At 38.0% G+C, this 24396-nt stretch overlaps 1 protein-coding gene across 1 annotated transcript; it reads right to left on the minus strand.

Annotated features, from left to right (window-relative positions):
• Positions 1 to 14754: 14754 nt before the first annotated feature.
• Positions 14755 to 24290, minus strand: wbl (endoplasmic reticulum protein 29-like protein wbl). Its single transcript, XM_071675790.1, has 2 exons — positions 24054 to 24290; positions 14755 to 17631 (listed from the first exon to the last, which is right to left on the minus strand). The coding sequence occupies exons 1-2, from the start codon at positions 24171 to 24173 to the stop codon at positions 17005 to 17007; spliced, it is 747 nt and encodes a 248-aa protein (XP_071531891.1). The 5' UTR covers positions 24174 to 24290; the 3' UTR covers positions 14755 to 17004.
• Between the last annotated feature and the right edge of the window lie 106 nt (positions 24291 to 24396).

The following is a 24396-nucleotide window of genomic DNA, read 5'->3' on the forward strand; positions in this document are numbered from 1 at the left end:
AAAGACACCAAAGGCCCCATTCGTTCACACTCAGTCTCTAGCTGTCACGTAATAACGCACTGAAACCACAGCTCCCTTTCCACGTCCAGGTCCCACAGAACTTTCCATGGTTTACCCCAGACGCTTCACATGCCGTGGTTCAATCCATTGACAGCCCGTCGACCCACATATATATATATATATATATATATATATATATATATATATATATATATATATATATATATATATATATATATATATACATACATATATATATTTTTATTTATTTATTTTATTATACTTTGTCGCTGTCTCCCGCGTTTGCGAGGTAGCGCAAGGAAACAGACGAAAGAAATGGCCCAACCCACCCCCATACACATGTATATACATACGTCCACACACGCAAATATACATACCTACACAGCTTTCCATGGTTTACCCCAGACGCTTCACATGCCTTGATTCAATCCACTGACAGCACGTCAACCCCGGTATACCACATCGCTCCAATTCACTCTATTCCTTGCCCTCCTTTCACCCTCCTGCATGTTCAGGCCCCGATCACACAAAATCTTTTTCACTCCATCTTTCCACCTCCAATTTGGTCTCCCTCTTCTCCTCGTTCCCTCCACCTCCGACACATATATCCTCTTGGTCAATCTTTCCTCACTCATTCTCTCCATGTGCCCAAACCACTTCAAAACACCCTCTTCTGCTCTCTCAACCACGCTCTTTTTATTTCCACACATCTCTCTTACCCTTACGTTACTCACTCGATCAAACCACCTCACACCACACATTGTCCTCAAACATCTCATTTCCAGCACCTCCATCCTCCTGCGCACAACTCTATCCATAGCCCACGCCTCGCAACCATACAACATTGTTGGAACCACTATTCCTTCAAACATACCCATTTTTGCTTTCCGAGATAATGTTCTCGACTTCCACACATTCTTTAAGGCCCCCAGAATTTTCGCCCCCTCCCCCACCCTATGATCCACTTCCGCTTCCATGGTTCCATCCGCTGCCAGATCCACTCCCAGATATCTAAAACACTTCACTTCCTCCAGTTTTTCTCCATTTAAACTCACCTCCCAATTGACTTGACCCTCAACCCTACTGTACCTAATAACCTTGCTCTTATTCACATTTACTCTTAACTTTCTTCTTCCACACACTTTACCAAACTCAGTCACCAGCTTCTGCAGTTTCTCACATGAATCAGCCACCAGCGCTGTATCATCAGCGAACAACTGACTCACTTCCCAAGCTCTCTCATCCCCAACAGACTTCATACTTGCCCCTCTTTCCAAAACTCTTGCATTTACCTCCCTAACAACCCCATCCATAAACAAATATATATATATATATATATATATATATATATATATATATATATATATATATATATATATTTTTTTTTTTTTTTCATACTATTCGCCATTTCCCATGTCAGCAAGGTAGCGCTAAGAACAGAGGACTGAGCCTTTGAGGGAACATCCTCACTTGGCCCCCTCCTCTGTTCCCTCATTAGGAAAACCAAATACGAGAGGGGAGGATTTCCAGCCCCCCGTTCCCTTCCCTTTTAGTCGTCTTCTACGACACGCAGGGAATACGTGGGAAGTATTCTTTCTCCCCAATCCCCAGGGATATATATATATATATATATATATATATATATATATATATATATATATATATATATATATATATATATATAATGCTCTTACCATATCAACATATGTTTGAGAGTGCGTAATCCATATATTCACTCATGATAGACCTTTCAGTTATATTTACATAATTTCGATGGTGCAGACTGGTTCAGTAACTGTTGAAACACATCACTATGATAGCAGCCAATGGAAAATTCACATGAGAGGGGTGCCATGGCCCAACTATTCCCCCCCCCCCCCTAAGTCAATGCTAATGTACCACAGCATATTGTTAAACAGACTCAACGGAAGCTTTGCAACTTAAAAGCCGGATCAAGGCTAGGTTAAGAAAACAACCAGGTTGCAAGTATGCAATTACACCTGAAGAAAGCGAGTTGCTCAATGGCAAATGTTTTATTGTAACGAGGACTACTAATCACCTATGTGGCTTCCAAGTTTCACAGAATCTACCTTAGTATTTTCGAAACTTTCGCTGTTGCCTTGATATATCGAAAACTTTTGAGAGGGCGCTTGCACTGTGGTGTTATCTATATGCTTTCTTGTTTTGATTTCCTATCTTAGCGCTTATCTGCAGGCATACCTTATTTTCTGGCCGGTCTGTTCGGTAAATATATAGAATATCAACCTCTTTTTTTCTTTCTCTTTTTTTTTTTTTCTATTTGCAGCTGTGTTCAAGGCTCCGTCCTGTCTCGTTCGATCTTTTTCTCGTTTATCAGTGAAGTCATCATCAAGAGAGAACAAAAAAAAAAGTGCACGCACGCTAGACAACTCAATCATATTGATTCTTTCAAAATTGCTTTATCTTCTGCTGCTCGGTTTGTCTCGCTTTTTTCGTCATACTGCCTCTACGAACTTAGATTCAGTCAGGAGATCCCCTTGGGGCAAGTACAACCTAGTTACAACAAGTCTAATACCTCTTTGAACCTGGTGCTGTTCAATATTTCTTTCCAAAACGTCTTTCAACACCTCCATGGTGTAGCAGTCAGCGTTCCTGGCCGTGGCGCATTCAAGGGACGCCCAAGGTCGGAACGCATTGGTTCGAATCCTATTTGCAGCGGTCGGTTCACAATCATCCCAGCACTTTATCCACCACTACGGGTTGGTCAGTAAAATGAGTACCTGGGTCAGGCTGATATATATATATATATATATATATATATATATATATATATATATATATATATATATATATATTGGAAAGGATCACAATTTTGCGCGTGATCAAGGTATTCCTATGAGTCCACGGGGAAATGAAACACGAAAAGTTCCCAAGTGCACTTTCGTGTGATAATCACATCATCAGGGGAGACACAAGAGAGAAATATAAGTCAGTTTATATACATCGAAGAGACGAAGCTAGGAGGCCATTTGGTAAACATGTTTACCAAATGGCGTCCTAGCTTCGTCTCTTCGATGTATATCAACTGACTGTTTACCAAATGGCGTCCTAGCTTCGTCTCTTCGATGTATATCAACTGACTGTTATATTTCTCTCTTGTGTCTCCCCTGATGATGTGATTATTACACGAAAGTGCACTTGGGAACTTTTCGTGTTTCATTTTCCCCGTGGACTCATAGGAATATCTTGATCACGCGCAAAATTGTGATCCTTTCCAATATATATATATATATATATATATATATATATATATATATATATATATATATATATATATATATATATATATAATATATTCCTATGAATATCGGAAAAAAGAGAGGAAGAAAATAAACAGGTTCTGCAATTCTACAGCACAGTTTGGCATTACAATGGAGCTACGCCTACTCCAAGGAAATTTAGGAATCCTGTTCAGACGACAAAAATTCCTTTCTTCTTAACAGCTGCTCTTGTTCGTTCTTGTAGTGAGGACTTCTTTCATAACTGGATAAGTTTTGGCTCTCCATACTTCCCAGGAGTCGAATCAAGGGCATTCCGATTTCAAATCTTCAAATCTTGACCTCATAACATAACCATTTGTCCAAGTTTTTTTTTTTCTTTTTTTCTACTAGATGCTCTCGAGAAGTGGCTGCTTGTGCTCCTTAGCAATCATCTAGATCATACAACACTCAGCATTACCTGCAAATCAGAGATGGGATGTAGCGATGTTTCATTCTGTCCCTGTGCCATTAATTAAGCCTTGGAAGTCCTTTACCTTCTCACGTCTTTCCTAGGCGCTATTGCCTGTCCATTCTAAACAAGGCATTTTCCCCCCTCCTTTTCTGCATTGCCCACCACTCATTCCATAATGTTTAGAGTCCATCCGTTGTCAAAATTTTGGAAGCAACAGCTCTTCCCTACACCCTTTGATATCACTATAACTATGAACAACCCTAGACACTGATAACTCACAGTCTTCACGTTCACCTTATTCCCAAATCCAGCGCATATGAATGCCTACAGAAGCTCCAGACTGAAGGTAACATACTCATGTTCTCTCAACCCTGCCTCTTGACAGACTACGAACTGCTGCCATTGTGACTCATCCTTATGGTAACAGATTAGAGAAAACGGTTACAATAAACATTTAGGGGCTTGAAGTCCCTGTCATTGTAATAGACCCATCCTAATGGAAACAGATGAAAGAGAACTGCTACACTAAACAAATAGGATCCTGCCTTCCAAACAGGAATAGGTTCGCCATACTCGATTTTCTTGAGTTTGCAGACACCACAACCAGAAACAGTTTATCTCTGATTGTCTTCGTGAAGCAAGTACACGAGGGCATATTGGCAAGAGCAGATTCATTTTCTATCACAACGAAATACGTCAAGTTAATCATGTACATACAGAAAAAGATCAGATCAGTAGACGCAAAGTAGTGTCAAGCCTACGTAACGAGCGGCGGCTATTTGGGGATATTAACCACAATGCAAGGTTATCATTGCGCTATAAGCGGCTAATTGGAGATGTTTATCACAAAGCAAGGTTAACACGCGCTTTAAGCGGCTATTTGGAGATGTTTACCACATGAGGTGCATAGTGTGGTTAGAGATGTGGACATACACCCCGAACGCTGTCTTCGATCCTGAAGCAAAACAAAACAAACAAAAAAAAAAGCATTTAGGATAGACAAATCCTGCAAGAAATAGCACCACATATCATTGATGAAAATAAGATAACATTTTGCATCTAGTAAACGGCGTTATAGAAGACTGCAAGCTTATGTAATGAACCAAAATTATAATGATTTATATCACAGTTATCAGGCCAATGGGGGTGTCTGACGAACACAAGTCACCTTTGTGCTTTTATCGAGCAACCACTCACATGATGAACGACGTAGTCCATTATAGAGGAAAATATCAAAATCAGTTCAATACCTCTCGATTAATGTTTCCTTTGCTCCCCTTACTTCTTCATCCCTGTTGCCCCCTTCGTACATCCAACTCTGGATCTAGCTCTGACAAGTAATCATTGCAAGCACGTTATCCGCGAGGCGAAGCATTCCTTTACTCAGATGAAGTGCGATGACCTCTCCTCGTCCACCACTGGTAGGATTTCTGGTCTTTAGCTAAGGACATCTCATACAACTTCTGTCGTTCTGTCTTTCCCTCGCTTTTCCGTTCTGACGGTACTATAGCTGTCCTCTCCCGTTGACAAAGCATTTCTGGTTCCCATTTCTCCTCTAACTCCATCTTGGATGACTCTAACACTCCCGAACTCCCTGATGCTCCTCTTCCTAATTCTATGTCTCTTCCTGTAATCTCTTTCGGACTGTCCGAAAAGCGTTTCTTTCTCTGGACACAAGTGAGGCTTATGGTCCTGATGGCAACCATCTCCATGCACTGAAAGAGTGTGCCTCTAAAGTTGCACCTATGCTTGCTCGTCTCTTTCGTTTCTGTTTAAGAAACAAAACTTTCCCTTCTTGGAAACATGCTTTGATAACAGCCCATCCCTAAGAAGGGGGACCGTTCTGACCTAATTATCATTTTATTACTTTCACATCTAAAGTCCTTGAATCCCTCCTTAACTCCCATATCCTTATTCACCTCGAAAATCAGTCTTCTCTCTGATCACCAGTATGGCTTCCGTAAGGCCAGACCCTCTAGTGATATCCTTTCCAATCGTAAAATGTCTGGTTATCACCCCTGAAAGATTTTGGGGAGTCACATGTAGTTGCCTTGACACATCCATGGCTTTTGCAGACGGGGTGTGGCATCGGGGTCTCCTTTCTAAGCTCCCCTCCCTCATTTTACTCCTGCATATCTAGCTTCTTCTCTGGCCAATCTATCTGTGTGGTTGTTGATGAATCACCCCCCTCCCTTTTCTCCATCAACAGCGGTGTCCCTCAAGGTTCTATCCTGTCCCCTCCACTTTTAATGAGCGATTTCCTCTCATCCACAAATAATCCAATGCACTCATAGGCTGAAGACTTAACACTGCATTCATTCACATCATTCAATTCTGCTTCCTCTTCTCTCACTCGATCTGCATCTGGTCTTGACATATCTTCCTCAATAAACTCAGACTTGGACAGGATATCTCAGTGTAATACACAAAATCTTGTTAAGTTTAATGCCTCCTAGATCCAGTTACCACCCATCTCTCTATCAAAAACCCCTCACAACTCTAGTCTCTCCTTTGACGGTTCTGTAATTCCACTCTTGACTCAATGAACAGATTTGGTATTACTGTAACATCCACTCTTTTTTGTAAACCCTACATTACGGGAATAGCTAAGTCTGCCTCTAAGAAACTGGGTGTCGTGCTTAGATGTCGAAACTTTTCTTCAGAACAGTTGCTCAGTTTATACTTGGGAGAGATTCGTCTTTGTATGGAGTACTGCTCTCACATTTGTGGTGGTTCTTACTTGACAGAGTTGAGTCGAAAGCGGTCCGACTTATAACTGTTCCACGCTAACTTCCAAACTTGACCCCCTTGCCCTACGCCGCAATGTTGGTTAGTTTTCATTCTTCTATAGGTATTACTTTGGTCTTTGCTCCCGAGAGCTGGCTGCTTGTGTACCCCCACCACAAGCTAGACCACGCAATACTCGGCAAGCTGCTGCATCTTATGATTATTGTGTGTCCATTGGCATCTCATGTCTTTCCTAATAACTATGACTTGGCACGTTTCAAAAAACAAGTTTTTCACTTTTCGAAAATTCGTAAATACTTTCCCCTTGTCTTTTCTTTTTCCATTTCATAATTTTCCCTATATTCTAACTAAAGCCCGGATTTGATGTGGGCTTCCGTCCGTGACTTGTCCATCATAAAAAATTACACTTGCCAGTGACTGAGGCCTCCGGTAAAGGAAATTAGGCAAGATTCTTGCTTGACAACTTGGTTAAAGAGGAACGCGTAACTAGTTGCCGGAGTTGGGGAAAACCTTTACATATTCAAAGCTTTCGTTCAACCCGACTGGCTCGGGCAAGAAATGAGTTAATGATAGGTTCTTTTTTTTTTTATGTTAGCAGAGACGTAAGGTGCAGCTGAAGCCCTAATCAAGGCCATTCCATTAACGCTATATATATATATATATATATATATATATATATATATATATATATATATTAAATGTATAGGTATGTAGATGTGCGTGTGTGGGCGTCTATGTATATGCATGTGTATGTGGGAAGTTTGGGCTATTCTTTCGTTTGTTTCCTTGCGTTACCTCGCTAACGGGGGAGATTAATATTCTACAGTTCATAATTAAATATCCTAACGCTAATACATACATTTTTGCCTCCGGGAGCTGGCTGCTCGTGTGCCCCCACCGTTAGCTACACCACGCGATAATGGGCAAAATAATGCGTCACATTAGTGTGTGGCCGCCGACAACTTAAGAGTGGGTCGCTTGGGTAACTGGTTCTTTCCTCCCTGTTACGCCTCCTCCTTGGCTTTTTTACTACCTCCGGATCGTGATGATGAGCTGACCCGCACTACACTCCACATAATTGTACTCTCCCGTGGTAGCTCTCAGAGGAGAACCACGATTTCCGTGCACTAGATCACAGCGTGCATAACACTAAAACGCTAGTGTTGTGCATGATGTAGAGGGTATAGTCAAACGACAATAACACAACGATCCCTACATTAAGTTAGTACAATGAGTCATTCAGTTCACATTTGCAATACATTCCTATGGAGCAAAATAACATGACTAATCGGGTATACCACTGAAAGATATAGAAGCAAGCCTGACTATTCACAAAATATCTAGAAATAAAGCGTTTGAAGCCAACAAACAAAGTCACCAGGGACAGACTGCCTATTATATGCGAGAGTTTTAAAGGAATGTAAAAGAAGAAATTTGCTCTTCATTACTTTATATATTCAGCAAATCTCTCGGAACTGGTTTCGTCCCTAAACAATGGAAAATGGTTAACGTTGTTCCTATTTATAAAAAGAAGGAAAAGTCTAATGCATCAAATTATAGACCCGTTAAACATCTATTAAGGGTAGATATCTATGAGTCAATAATACCTAAGAGATTTAGAGGATCTGGACAGTCATGGTTTAATTAGGGAAACACAGCATGGGTTTACGAAAGGAAAATCATGCAACCTGCAGATTAGACATTTCTACACACTGTGCTGCAGTGAAGGACGACTATTACGTTGCCACAATACCAAAACATTCACCTAATATGACGCTCATTTTCTTCTCTTTTTAAATGAGATAGCGCAAGCAGCTGAATGCTCGGAGGGCTGAGAAGACGTGGCAACACCAGTGTAAAACTCCTTCCTTGTAACACAAATAGCAATCACATGCACACACACACACACACACACGTTTGTTGCTTCCTGCGCCAGCGAAGTAGCGCAAGAAATAGATGAAAAAAGGCTTCATCTCCTTATCCACAACCATGCCCCACAGACCTTTCCGTGGTTTTTCCTGGCTGCTTCATACTAGTTCAGTACACTGACAACACGTTGCCCCTTGTATGCCACCGCTCCAATCACTATATCAAGTGCATGCCTTTCATCCTCTTGCATTCTAGGTCCAGATCACTCAAAATCTCTCACTATGGCCATCCCTCTTATCTCCAGTTTGGTTTCCCCTTTCTTCTTGGCCATGCACTTCTGACACATATATCCTCTCTGTCAACCCCTCCTCACTCATTCTCTTAATGTCAAAAAGGGGAGAAAGAATACTTCCCACATATTCCCTGCGTGTCGTATAAGGCGACTAAAAGGAGTGGGAGCAGGGTGCTGGAAATCCTTTCCTCTAGTTTTTATTTTTCCAAAGGAAGGAACAAAGAAGGAGGTCAAGTGAGGATTTTCCCTCTAAGGCTCAGTCCTCTGTTCTTGATGCTACCTCCCTATGTGAGAAATGGCGAATACATATGAAAAAATACATATATACCCTAGCCTGCGCCAGGTACCCATTTTATTTACCAACCTCTAAGGATGGGTGAACAGCTGGGTTGACTATGGAGTGAATACCACAACCAGGATTTGAACCTACACACTCAACCCTGGGCGGTCCATGGCTAGGAACGCTAACTACTACACCATGGAGGACCATACATTCTTTGATGAAAAGACCTGATCCACATGTCCCTGAGTACTCCTAAAGCCACATTATTCCCCTCCAATCTGATGGTCTGTGCATGCCACCACCCTCTCAATCCCCACTTTCCTACACAACTTACTAAGTACACTCAACAAGCTTATATACTTATGTAACTTGAAAACTCACCTTTGTCCTCAATGCCTTTATATGATGGCACTATACATATATTCACCAGTCCTCAGCACCTACCCATTGTAAATCCTGATAATCTAATCAACAACAAGATCTCCTGAAGGCTTGTGAAATTCAAGTGAAATACCAGCCAATCCAGCTGCCTTGCCACAGTCCACCTTTTGCAAGGCTTTAAACACCTCTCTCTTCACCAAACTACTTTCCACAACTCTCTCACTTCACATACCTACCCAACAAAAACACCCTACTTCTGCCACCCTATCATCAAACATATTCAACAGTCCTACAAAATACTCACTCCATCTCCACCTCATAATTGCCTGTTACCACTTCTTCATTTGCCCCTTTCATCCGATGTTCCCATTTGTATTTATCATTTTTCTCACACTATTAACCTCCTTCCAGAATATCTTACACTCCCTTTAGGTTACTGATACTTGCTCACCCCAGCTCTCTTTTACCCTCTTTTTCACTCATACATCTTTCTCTAGACTTCATACCACAGCCTCCTGTACATCTCCCACTTATTTGCATTCTTCCATGTAGTATCACCCATACACCACTCTTTTCTCATTCACAAGCAACTTCACTTTTTCATCCTACTACTCCCACCTACTGCATATCACTCACTTCTCTTGCACATGCCAGCACTGCTTCCCTAAATACCTCCTATTCCTCACCCACTCCCCTAGCTTCATTTACTCTTAACTTTTACCATTCTACCCACAGTCTCACCTGAAATTACTTCATATAGTTTTCTTTTCCAAGTTCACTTACTTTAACCAACCCCTATCAATTCCCCTTTTCCAAAACCCTCTATAAATCTTTACCCTTGTCTCCAACAGGTAATGATCAGACATCCTACCAGCTGCCCCTCTCAGTACATTCACATCCAAGAGTCTTTCTTGCGCATGCCAATCAGTAAGCATGTAATTCAATAGTTCCTGCATATCATCTTTTCTACTCACATATGTACACTTTATGTCCCTTTATAACCCAAGTATTCCCAATCACCAGCCCCTTTTTAGCTGTTCACTATTTCCATTCACCTTACTGAATACCCCTTACCCTTCAAATTGTGGGGGTTGAAGGGGTGAAGGTTCTGGAAGTATTGAGGAATGTGTGGAAAGAGAGGTTCTTAACTGGGAAGGTGTAAATGGGGATGTCTGAAGGTAAAATTATCCCAATGATGTATGGTTGCAAGGCATGGGCTTTAGATGGGGATGTGCAGAGGAGGGTAGATGTGCTAAGAATGAAAATTTTGAGGACAATATGTTGTGTGAGGTGATGTGATCGAGCAAGTAATAAAAGGGTAAGAGAGAGGTATGGCAATAAGAAAAGTATGGTAACAGAGGCAAAGAGAAGTGCTTAAAAAAATGGTTTCAACACATGGAGAGAATGAGTGAGTGTGTGTCAGAAGTAGATGGGACAATGAGAAGCAAGAGATCAAATTGGTGATAGAGGGACGGGGTAAAAAATGTTTTGAGTGTTTGGGGCCTGAACGTGCAGGAGGATGAAAGGCATGCATGAGAGAGAGTGAACTGAAGTGATGTGGTATAACAGGGGCAATGTGCTGTCAGTGGATTGAACCATGGCATGTGAAGCTGAAGCGGGTAAACTACAGAAAAGCCCATGGGGCCTGGTTGTGGATAAAGAGCTGTGGTTTCAGTGCATTATACATGACAGCTATATAATGGATGTGGGTGAATGAGACCTTTTTTCCTATGTTCTAGTCATACCATAGTAATGCAGGATACAATGAACAAGTATGGAAAACTCTAACTGAATAAGAATCTACCTTAACTATAATATGGTACATACCCATAATCCTTCCTTAATTCAAATCCCCAAAAAATTATTTATGCCACAGTAGCCTTGTTATCACCTTAATAAGACTTCCTCAAGTGATGTATCCTTATCTAACTTCAGTAAGATTCTAATTTTGTGCATACAGTAATGGTATGCACATTATGCTTCCATTTTGCAATGTTATACCCAGCACAATTACTGAGATGCATTTTGGACACCATTGTAGGAGCAAAATTTATGAAAAAAAAACAAAATAAACATGATGCTTGGGCACACCATAAACAGAACAACCACTCTGGAAACTCTCGTTTCAGTTAGCAGGAATCTTGAATGCATTATTCCATTGAATCTACAAATTTTTGAAACAGTTTCTGAATATTCTACCTGTATTCTGTTAAGTCAGTGCTTCTGAAATCTCTATGGGTTAGTAACATACATGTGATTCCTTGCAATTCAATAATGCATTACATGATGCAAATCAGATGAAAAAGAAAGACTTCCAATATTTTTTTTGTCATTTTCTATTTGTTCATTCTAAAAAAAAAAGAAATACAGATGACACTAATAATACATAAAACAAAACAAGTACCCACAAGTTATGAGTTAAATGCTAGCTACTGTATTCTATAACCTAAGTCGACAATATATTTAACCCTAATTTCTCTACCTAGATCACCTGTTATCCAGATGACCAATCTGGGAATCAAATAATTTCACTATTTCATACTTGTATACCTAAATCCACTACCTGTTCAAAGCTGGTAAATATTATATGTAATGAGTAAAATCACAATTTTCAATTTGATTTCTGGTTAGGAAATAAGGAAATAAATAAATTAACCATAAATAATTTATCAAGACCATACTGTATCAATGGTAAATTTATCTCCATCTTAGGTTCACATGCTCTCAGAACAGCTGTTGGAGATTAACTGACCTAGTCAGTTCATACGAAGACATGCAGGAACAATATTGATAAAAGTTTAGCTGGTGAATGAGAAGGGTTTAAAAATACTTTACGATTGCCTTTTATACCCAAATATTCTTAAAGCAAAGCTCTAAAACAGAGAAGAAACAAACCACAATAAAAGTTTACTTTATCTTCTACAACTTAATTACTATACGATTGAACTACTACCTGGTTTATATAGCTTATAATGTACTATAAGTGATGTAAAAATGCAGTATAAAAATAACAACCTAAAGAATTGAAATATACTTTATATTACTTCTATCAACACATACAGTGAGAATTCTCAGCATGACATTTCGATATACCACTTTAACGACATTATGACCAACATAACTATTTCATCTGAGGTATAAAAACCACTGTTCAGTTCTACTTACTGGAAAAAAATACCTAACTATGCTACAAGTGCCCAATATTCATTAGCTGCAGTTTGGACAGACCAAGATACTTAATACAAAAACAAAACTTCATTTGTTCTCTTACATTATCTTCATGACTCCAACACTTGTAAATGGCAACTTAGGATAACTACTGTCTGCTATTTTGTATTGGTAATTCTTTTCCCTACCCTTCCACCATTCTTCATAAAATCTAACTATCAAGCAGTACTTTGAATATTGGAAGGCTGTTTTGATATTACAGAATCACTGTTGCTAACAATTCTGAAAACAATTTGCATCTTACATCAAAGTTTTGAGACAGTCTCACAACACTCTTAAGATACTGATGGAAACTCTCAACTGTCTATTTCTAAAAGCCACAACCTGCCCCTGCTTGAAGACACATTTTCCACCTCAAAAATTTCGATATTCAATTTTTTTCCCCCCTTGCTCCTCCATGTACTTGGCCCTTTTCTGTGCTTCAATTACAGCCTAGCCATGAAAGGACTTTTGTCTCAAACTGTAAATACAAAACTAAGGACAAATTACACTTTTAACCAAATACAGCTGCAAAATCACTACCAGCAGTCACATGCATTCATCTGGACAACCTGTTACACAGACTATTCCTTTGGAATGAAGATATGGAGATGTCTGGATGTATGCAGGTTACCTATAGAAAATAAGGAGGTAAACAACAATAACTATAATATAGCAAACACAACAACCAACTATATCAAAAATCAGATTATCATATCTACTAAAACAGTACTTCAACAATGAATGTATTTCACACTCAGTTGAGATATCTAGTGGAAATGAAACTTATCGTGGTGATGGATGTAACTGTATCAAAATATTAAAAAAATCTAATAGCATATTTAGTTATAAGCACCATTCTGTAATAGTCCAAAATCCCAGGAGTAAAACTGCTTATAAAAAATATATCAAACAAAGGGACTGCTAGGATGATTTAAGGGATAAAGCTGTATTTTTCCCCTGAATGAGACAATTTCCAGCAGTAAAAAAAAAAAGAAAACTTTGACACACTAAAAACTCTCTAATCTATCTACCTGTCACACCCTCAACTTTTAACATTTTTTTGATATTCCATAGGGAAACCCAAATGGTTGCCTAATGACATATTTTCTACTCTAATAAAAAATTACACATTACCTTAACATTACAGTACATTTCATCATTATAAATGTTACCAAAAGCTACAGTAGTGGAACATATCTGTTTGCATAAAAAGCATAAGGAGTGGGCCATACACCACTGTAATATTACAGATAATGAATTAGAAGAAAATTTCTGAAATTATAGGTCTATAGGAAAGCACCATCTACGTATTCTACAGAATGATAATTCATGTGCTATTTTCAAACCCAAAAACTACCAGCAAAAATGTTAAGGTTTGTATCAAAATTACATTTATTCTACTGGGCTGTTTCTGCGATCTGCCAAGATATAAGACCTACACATGAGGTGAATTGCGAATGGTTTCCCCTTAAGAAAAGTGTTACTGTTTTATTAATCCTCAAGTATCTAAAGTGATGCATTCTAACCTCAGTTCACCATCACCAACTGTGCCACTGATTCTAAATACTCTGAATTACATATCTAGGAACTGGGTAAATACAATCAAATTTTATTCAAATTCAATTAACTTATGATCAGATAAACATGTATGCAACACAGTGAATCATTCAATAAATTCTTTACCATACACCATCAAAACACAAACAACTATGCGAGTCTGGATTATAATCCTAGAAATGACTTACCAAATGCCCCAAATGCTGAATTCAAGGAGCAAAATATATATTCAAGTGTATATACTATGCAGTACTGAGCCTTTGATTATGAATTCCATCTAAGGCAACATCCATTATCTGTTAAGTAAAATGTAAAAACAATTTCCCAATATGCTGGATCCTCATTTGAAACAAGCATCTTTTTATACATTCATCCTATCCCACAAAAACAAAATCATTATCACTTCACTAAATGATGAAGAGGAACTGAGTGTATGAATGGATACATGTCATGAATACTTAAATGAGGATGTGGGATGAAAATCATATTCCAACATGAGAAATTTTTCTTAAATCATACTTAATAATTCCAGGAAAAAATTCTAAAGGCTAAACAGAAATTCTATTCAAATGGCTTTACTCTCCAAGCCTGTCTCTATTGGTCATTGCATTTAACAATTATGTGTCTCATTGTACAGAAGAAAAGCAGTCATACTTTTTTATGACAAATTACACAAAAAATAGTTTTAAGGGGGTTTGCCTTTAATTTGAACCGCACATGATCATTATCTTTTACTTTAAGTCCAGAACAATGGTCTTGTAGATACATCATATATTTTTTGAAAATACAGAAAAAGGGAAATTCAAAAAAGAATCATCTTTTTGTCCTACTGTATATATGGGAACTTTCAGTCTCTCTAAATTCCTAACAAAAAAATTATGTATAGATCTTATTTAAGATTTGGTACAATCAAAAGAAACTTTTCAACATTTATGTGGTTTACAAACATCATAATAAGCATATCTGACCATACACCATACTAGATATGGTTTCAACTATCACCTGTTTACCAAATACATATCTGAGAATAGAGCATGTTACTTAAGAGGTCACCTAAGTGAAAGTATTACCTTCTATATGCACATTCATAAAATGTGCTTTCTAAGTGTGTGGCAAACCCTAGGTCCTCTGACAGGTGAGGATACTCTGATCAATGAGGGTAAGAAGTATGATAAGAGGGAAACCTTCATAATGAATAAGATGTAAAAATTACAATCAAATAAGACAAAATTAGGCAAGATATAAAAATGCCTTACACATGACAGCTAGAGACTAAGTGCGAATGATGTGTGGCCTTTTTTGTCTTTTCCTGGTGCTACCTTGCTGGAGAGAGAGAGAGAGAGAGAGTCTGTTTCCTGTGTGGCGGGGTTGCGACAGGAATGGATGAAGGCAAGCAAGTGTGAATATGTACATGTGTATATATGTATATGTCTGTGTATGCACATGATGATATGTTTATGTATGTATGTGTGCATGTAAGGGTGTTTATGTATATATATATGAGTAGATGAGTGGATGAGCCATTCTTCGTCTGTTTACTGGCGATACCTCGCTGACAAACGAAACAAGGATTAAGTATAAAAAATAAATAAATAATATAAAAATGTTAACTAAAGAAGTTACAAAATCAGATAAGATATAACAGTGTTAATTAAGATATAAAATTAGACATGAAAATGTTAATCAAACAAGATAAACAACTAGATAAAATATAAAAATTCTAATTGAATAAGACAAAATCTTAATAAGTGTGTACTGACTATGATTGTCTGGCAGACCACTGGTTCTCAGAGGGAAGTGGCAACCATCACTAGGCAAAAGGAGACCACAAGATTCCTCCTCTTATCATTCTACTTAACTCCAACACAACTGTTCTTGTGCACAGCTGAGCCAGCAATAGTACAACTTACAAAAACAAAATTCAAAGAGAAAGCACAGCTTGAAAAACTTAATGTTTTCTGAAAGTACAGAACATATTCTGGGCTCTTATACATTGAATCAATGTTGCTGAAGACCAGTTTTTCATTCACTTTACCATAAGTTTAACTGTTTCAGAGTCTGGCACACAATCTCAAACTCTAGATTGGTCTGTAAACATTACTGTTTTCCATTCTCATCCTGGCTTAATAACTAGTGAGTTTATACTTTTTGTCTACCTACCCCTGTATTTTTTCAGTGTATATACTTGATGAGGCAATACACATTCCTTTTGCTGCCTGTATTTCTTACCACAGGCAAGATGGAACCAATTAATTCTTTTGACAGCCAACTTATCAAAAGGGAATTCTTCCCTAAATCATCCAATCATTATTTTAAATCATGTGACTGAAATGACTTGGGCAGATTCTGCATACAGGGCTAAATTGCTCTAAATGTAGAAAAGCCTATAAAACATGTATAGATCAAAAATTTAAAAAGTTAAGCTAAGTCATGATAAGAATGTTCTCATATTATGACATCTTGCTTTTTTGTATTAGAAACCTAATCTCAATATTCTCCTCTTGCTTGATCATAAACAAAAAACATTCAACAAAGCTTATTGATAATGTTCTGAGAATCTATTACCAACTTGTATCAAAATATAAAGATATATATAATACTAAGAATTATAAGCACTGAAATCAGAACATAAAAAAAATGCATGCGAGATTTTTGTGAATTGTATGGAAAATAAAAGATATCTAAGCGACTGCTGAATTCTGGAATAATTCAGTGGTTAATCCATGATTCATTGAAACTTTTCATGCTGTGCTAACAACACTGATTACAGTCTTTAACAATAAATCAAATTACAGGAAATGCTATACATACTAAAATTAGCGTATGGTATTCTGACTAATATTTTTCAAACACTCACTGGTTCAGGATATGCTAGTTACTTTTATTACTCACTGTTTAAAGCTGTAACACTGTTGGTTCAGGCTGTAGTTGCTCATAATTCATCCCGAATGAAAGACTTGAGAACATTTAGTCTTCCTTGCATTTCTTCCTTTTTCTCTTTTGTGATTCGTTCATTCATCAGGCCTTCCACTCGGGCTTTTTCAAGAGTAACAAATTCAGTACCTTTCTCTATCACTTTCCTCATTATCTTCACATAGGTTTCTGCAATCTGCTGATCTGAGGGGCTCTTTAATTTGTCCCACTCATCTTCTGCCCTTCTGAGAAGAGCCTTTCTATCACTATGATTCTCAGTAATCATGAATCGATCCACAATACGGTCAAAGGCTTCAAGGCAACCTTCCAAGCCTATGTACACTTCTGAATGACGACGAATAAATTTCTTTAGCTCTTCAGCATTAAACTCACCTTCAAACACTACATGATCATCTTTACCACTAACAAATAACATGACTTTAGGAAAATCTTCTTTTACTACTCCAAACCTTTCAGCAAGATCCATATTCTCCATATCACCATAATCCTTCACCCCAACTTCTGCAACAAGGAGCTCTGGTGAGCCTCTTCCTGCTGCTGACAACTTGGTATATTCCTCATGCTTCTTGCCATAAGGGTAAGCTATATCAAACTTAACTACTGCAGCTTTGAACTTGGGAATGATCTGTTGGATAGGAAGATGACTAAGTGGAAATATGATCAACATAAGAAGAAAAAAAAATCAATACTGAGATAACAAACATTTCAGTAATCAACTTCTGAGAATATCCACTTAAAAGCAGGAAAGTGCATTCGACCAAATTGCCATCACATGAACCACTCCCTCAAAAAAGCCCACAATTAACAATACTGTGATTTCAAGGGCAATAAACAGTTAGTCTACAAATAATACCATTAAGCAGTTAGTCTAGAAATAATACCATTACTGGAAACAATAAAGTAATATCTTGTGGTCTTAATGTTATTGCAATAATCACCACTCACTATTACCATTCTCTGAGGGCCACCCCAAAGACCATGATTTTTTTTATCAGAAATGCCACAGCAGGTGACATTTTCCTTAGCTCTGATCAATATGTGAGATTCAACACACTGCCATTACAACCACTGTCTCATGAAAACTTTAATCCACAGTTCTTTGTTTTCATGAGTGGCAAAGACAGTTTATGTGCCAGTGATGTACCTACTAAGGTACAATACATGTGTACTTTTGAAATTTGTATCTGAAACACAAAATATATAGCTTCAATACCATGGTAGGTATCTTCCAATACCGGGTGGAATACATAAAAAAAAAAATTCTGAAATCATTTTCCATATAAAAATAACAATTGTAATCAACTGAGGTTGGTATCTACGTAATTCTTCCTCATGCTCAAAGTAGGATCTCATGAAATGGAGAAAGTATGCAGCTGAGCCAGCATCATTCCATATGAGATAAAGCATGAAACATGTTATACCAAAAACTGTCTGAATATGTGTATTTCAGGATCAAACATGAAACAAATTCTACTAGAACTGTTAACTGTCTGAACACTGTATGTATATTAACCACTGCCTCTGACTTCACAGAATAATGGTTCAATATCAATTATGGGACAGTTCAATCGATATTTACTTTTTTAAAAGATTTTACTTGTCTACCTACCTACCATCTTAAACTCCATTCCTAATTCCATATGGAGAATCATGTACATACAGCTCTGAAATCACTCATAAACATCCTTAACCATGTCAAAAATGCATCTCACATTTTCACTTTGTATACCATGCAGATTCATCAAATGAAAGTAACATCTTCAAACTTACCACCTATGTATGCCAAGCACTTCCACTGCATTCACTCATAAATCATTCCTCTAGCATCTTTACCTGAAATATCCTGAACACTAATCATGTCTCTGAAATCTATTCATCTCTTTTGCATTCTACCTCTCCTCCCTGTACCTTCTATTGACCAACCTATAATCTGCCAAAGATTTTACATTATTATACCATCCTAAAAGACATGTGCCTTAGATTATTTCTTCACAACTTACATATTTTTCACATCTTCAGTCTTTACAATCCATCCTCTTCACTCTAATCAAATTACGAAAGTTATTCATTTCTGCTGCTCTTACTTCTCAGCCACCCTTACTTACATAAACTAGGGTTTCATATCCACATTTTAGAATAGGGACAAGTACTCCTTCAATTAAGCTTTTTGCAGATTCTATGCTTCAATATATCCCATTCACCAAAACTTTTAGTGTACCACCTATTTTTCTCATCTCCATGACTCTTATCTTAAATTTCAGCTTTCCAACTACCATCCATACTGAACATAAGTCAGTGTCTAGACTTACCCAAAGCTTCTTCCGATGGAACAGAGCTGGTTTCATCTACCTTTGTCAAAAAAGATTTTATTGCTCATCACCATAACAAACAGAAATTTTCTGCTACTAACTATGACTAACTATAATGAATCCATTTATATGATTTCTATCTAACCTAGTCACTTTATAACTACAATCTAAACTCCCCATTCTCCTTATTCCTTCTACTTCTGACACATATATCCTCTTTATCATGGTCTATGGAATGGCCCTCAAAGCCAGATTCCCCCATATGGGTTCAAAACTGACTCATCATTTTTTTTTATGATGAAGGCTCCACTTATGGACTAAAGTATACATCAAGGTTGGTCTGCAGCAGGGATGTGTGATGTCAACATGGTTGTTTAGTTTGTTTCTGGATGGGGTGGTGAGGAAGGTAAATGCAAAAATCTTGGAGAGAGGGGTGAGTATGCAGTCTTTAAGGAATGTTAGAGCCTGGGAACTGAGTCAGTTGATGTTTTATAATGATACCGCATTGGTGGCAGATTCGATTGAGAAACTGCAGGAGCTGGTGATGGAGTCTGGAAGAGTGTGGGAAAGGAGAAAGTTGAGAATGAAAGTGAATAAAATCAAGGTTATTAAGTTTAGCAGGGTTGAGGGACAAGTTAGTTGGAGTTGGAGTTTGAATAAAGAAAAACTTGAGGAAGCAAAGTGTTTTTTAAATATCTGGGACTGGACATGGTAGCGAATGGAACAACAGAAGTGGAAGCCAGTCATGAGGTAGGGGAGGGTGTGAAGGTTTTAGAAGCACTGAAGAATGTCTGGAAAGTTAGACATTACCTGGGAAAGCAAGAACGGGTATGTTCGAAGGAATAGTAGTTCCAACGATATCCTATGGAAGCAAAGCATGGAGTTGGGTGAATATGTTGGGAATAAAATGATTGAGGAAAATATGTGGAGTGAGGTGGTTTGATTGAGTAAGTAATGTAATGATAGGAGAGATGCATGGTAATAAAAAGTGAGTTTTTGAGAGAGCAGATGAGGGTGTGCTGAAATGGTTTGGACATTTGGAGAGAATGAGTGATGAAAGGTTGATAAAGAGGATATGTGTGTCAGAAGTAGAAGGAATAAGGAGAGTGGGGAGTTTAAATTGTAGATGGAAGGATAGCATGAAAACGATTTTGAGCAATCGGGGCCTGAACATGCAGGAAGGTGAAAGGTGTGCATGGTATAGGGTGAATTGGAAAGATATGGATTACTAGAATCAACTTACTATCAATAGACTGAACCAGGGTATGTGAAGGTTCCAGGGAAAACCATGGAAAGGTCTGTGGGGCCTGGATGTGGACAGAGAGCTGTGGTTTTGGTGCATTACTTTACTCATGAATGGAATGAATGGATGTGGCCTTTTTTTATCAGCGAGGAAGTGCAAGGCAAACAGACAAAGTGATCGGGGCCTGAACGTGCAGGAGGGTGAAAGGTGTGCAAGGAACAGAGTGAACTGGAATGATGTGGTATACCAGGGTCAACGTGCTGTCAATGGATTGAACCAGGGCATGTGAAGCGTCTGGTGTAAATCATGGAAAGTTGTGTGGGGCCTGGATGTGGAAAGGGAGCTGTGGTTTTGGTGCATTATTACATGACAGCTAGAGACTGAGTGTGAACGAATGGGGCCTTTGTTGTCTTCCTAACGCTATGTCGCGCACATGAGGGGGGAGGGGGTTGTTATTTCATGTGTGGCAGGGTGGCGATGGGAATGAATAAAGGCAGATAGTATGAATTATGTACATGTGTATATATGTATATGTCTGTGTGTGTCGTAGAAGGCGAGTAAAGGGAAGGGAGCGGGGGGCTGGAAATCCTCCCCTCTCATTTTTTTTAATTTTCCAAAAGAAGGAACAGAGAAGGGGGCCAGGTGAGGATATTTCCTCAAAGACCCAGTCTTCTGTTCTTAACGCTACCTCGCTAATGCGGGAAATGGCGAATAAGTATGAAAACTGCAAACGTGAGAGACCGGCAAAAAAAAAAAAAAAAATATATATATATATATAAATGCCCATACAAATATATATTTCAATGTATACATACATATACATACACAGACACACATATATACACATGTATATATTCATACTTACTGCTATCATTGCTGCCGCCACACAGGAAATAGCCCCCTCACCCCCTACAGTGAGGTAGAAAAAAAAAAAAAAAAAAAAAAAAAGCCACATTTGATCACTCAAAATCTTTTTCACTCCTTCCTTCCATCTCCAGTTTGATCTCTGATCTCCTTGTTCCCTCCACATCTGACACATCCTCACTCATTCTCCTTATGTCTATACCATTTCAGCACACACTTCTACTCTCTCAACCAATCTCTTTTTATGATCGCATAGCTCTCTTATCTTTTCAATACTTTCTCCATTGTGTCATCTCACACCACATAATGTCCTAAAACATTTCATTTCCAACACATCCACCTTCCTCTGCACAACCTTATCTATAGCCCATGCTTCACATCCATATATTGTTGGGCCTACCATTCCTTCAAACATACCCGTTTCTGCTTCCATCTCTCCTGATAATGTTCTCTCTTTCCACAAATTCTTCATTGCTCCTACAACTTTTATCCTCTCTCCCACCCTATGACTCACTTCTGCTTCAATGGTTCCATCTGCTGCATGTCCACTCCCAGATATCTAAAGCACTTCAATGCCACCAAAATTTCTCCCTTCAAACTCAAACCAATTTGAATGCTATAACTGAGTACTTTTTATCCAGACTAATATAGATGCTTTCTCTAACAACCAGAAGGCTTAATTTTTCAGTACACACAAGCAACATAATCCCCAAATACTTATTCTTTTTGAATTTCCAACATTTCTTCTGGAGGGTAAGTTGACAATGCCCTTCTGTTGTAAAAGTTGCAAAACGAAAAATTGTAGTCCAAACCCAAAAAAGCTAACTATGTTCAACATGAAGTGTTCAAAGAACTGTAAAGATCCACTGACATAATTTCAGCTGACAATGATGTTAGAATCATCGAGCTTCTTACGTACACTAAGAACTCTCACACCTGTAGTCTCCCGGCTAGATACATCCCTGTCCTCAAAGGCAATAGAATTTGTTTAACTTCCTGAATAATATACATGTTTTAGTGATTAGAACTTAAAAAGAATTGTTTTGGATACTAAGTGACTGCATTCTGCAATGCTAATGTACTTTTGGGAGAAAACATAGAATTGGTTAAGTACAATTCTGAGCATTAGTTAATGTTTCAGTGAATGATATTAAATGTGGTGATAATAGTGAGGGTTAAGCATATCACAGAAACTGTGGGGTTAATGTAAAAGTTGGTAGCTAAAACACTTTAAAGAATAAAAAAGAAATATAAAAATTTCACTTAATACATGAAATGGTAAAAAACGAATTCATTTGTGCATCACAATCATCTTTGGGTACAGTGATTTTTTCTACAGTGGTTGGGGAGCAAGACTTTACGTGTTACAGTTCACTGAATAATGTTTAATAATGTAAAAAGCATGAGTCATTACACTAGAAAAAAATGTTGAGTTATAAAATATGTAATACCAGTACACTTCCACAAATTAACAGAACCTACGAAAACTTTGCTTAGTGGCTGAACTATATGGCAGAAATATATCAATGTTAAATTGATCTGTTGCTTGGGATTACATGCCCACCTAATCTGTTGTTTAAATGAAAATCTGCTGCAATTTCACAACAATCAATCATGGATGTGACTGGTACATTTTGACTGAAATATTGCACATAATTAATGTCTCAACCACAAAAGTTAGGCATAGGTTTCAAAGTTTTTACTAGCACTAGTCCTTACTGTTACATTAATAAACCTTACATTTTCATTAATAAATTCTGGATTTTTGTTAATGTACATAACTCCCCACAATGTTACTTTATCCAATACTGTTCAATATAATGCTCAAAATCATGCTTTGCAATTGTTATTGAATTCTGTACACACTACACTAACACTGCAGCCCACGATCACTATACACCCAAAGCTAATAGCGATGCTGATTTCAACGTAACTGTAACCACCAAAATGTATAGAAATAAACTAACATTGAACTGGCATGATGCTGTAGATCAAATGGCTACTAAGTCTGTCCTCTGTTTCTTGCATTTCATTGGAATTTTGTGCAATGTTCAGTCATGGATTTGATGGATATTTTCACTAAAATAATGAACATCAACATAAATCTCATGTGCATGGGAGTTTAAGATTTCACAGGTTCTGTTGACATTTATTTCAAGTGTATTACCGATGTTTAATCAATCCCTTAACTTTTCCAGATGTACTTAACTGCCATTGCTTCTGACTTACCTAATACAGTTAAATATCGGGCCTGCAACTCCTGCTACATTCATACACCACTACAGAAGAAAACCACTCTCTGTCTACTGAAAAGCTAATAACTGATGCATAGCCAAAGTGAATTTTAACAATTTCTTCAATATATTCAAATCCTCCCCCTATACATTATCTAAAACCATAACTAACTGGTTGTGTATTCTTCCATATCAATTCTAGGGGCAAAAAAAATTCTGCTCCATACACCTGACATTTAACGTCCCGTATTTTGACGAACATTGAAGTGGCAACCTAAATCTGCACCCTTGAAAAAAACTCAAACAGTTGCTGTAGCCTAACGATGACATATCATGAAACTATGAAAAAAATACAACTACAAATTCAGCAAAATCTCTTTAGTTTCAAGAGGCTTACCTTGTCAAAAGTCCAGGAATCTAAGGGTGTACAACCTTTGGCGTTTATGGCACTCGACAACTGTACAAGGACAGCAAGGGTCACAGCTGTAAACACACTGCCATATATACTGAAAGCCATTTCTAATAATCAAAAATTACCAATAATAATTAAAAATAAGCTGATGGAAGCAAGCAAGCTGGGAGCAACCCCTTCCACAACCACACACTCCCCTCGTCGTCTGCAGTAAACAAACCTGACCAATCACAGGCGGCCAAATGTCTAGGAATTTTTCGTTCGAACCACATAAATAACTCATTCCTGTTTGAGTTATGGTACAATACTCCAAAAAGAAACAAATTCT

The sequence above is a fragment of the Panulirus ornatus genome, chromosome 21, assembly GCF_036320965.1.
Source record: "Panulirus ornatus isolate Po-2019 chromosome 21, ASM3632096v1, whole genome shotgun sequence".
In the NCBI taxonomy this organism is placed as follows: Eukaryota; Metazoa; Arthropoda; class Malacostraca; order Decapoda; family Palinuridae; genus Panulirus; species Panulirus ornatus.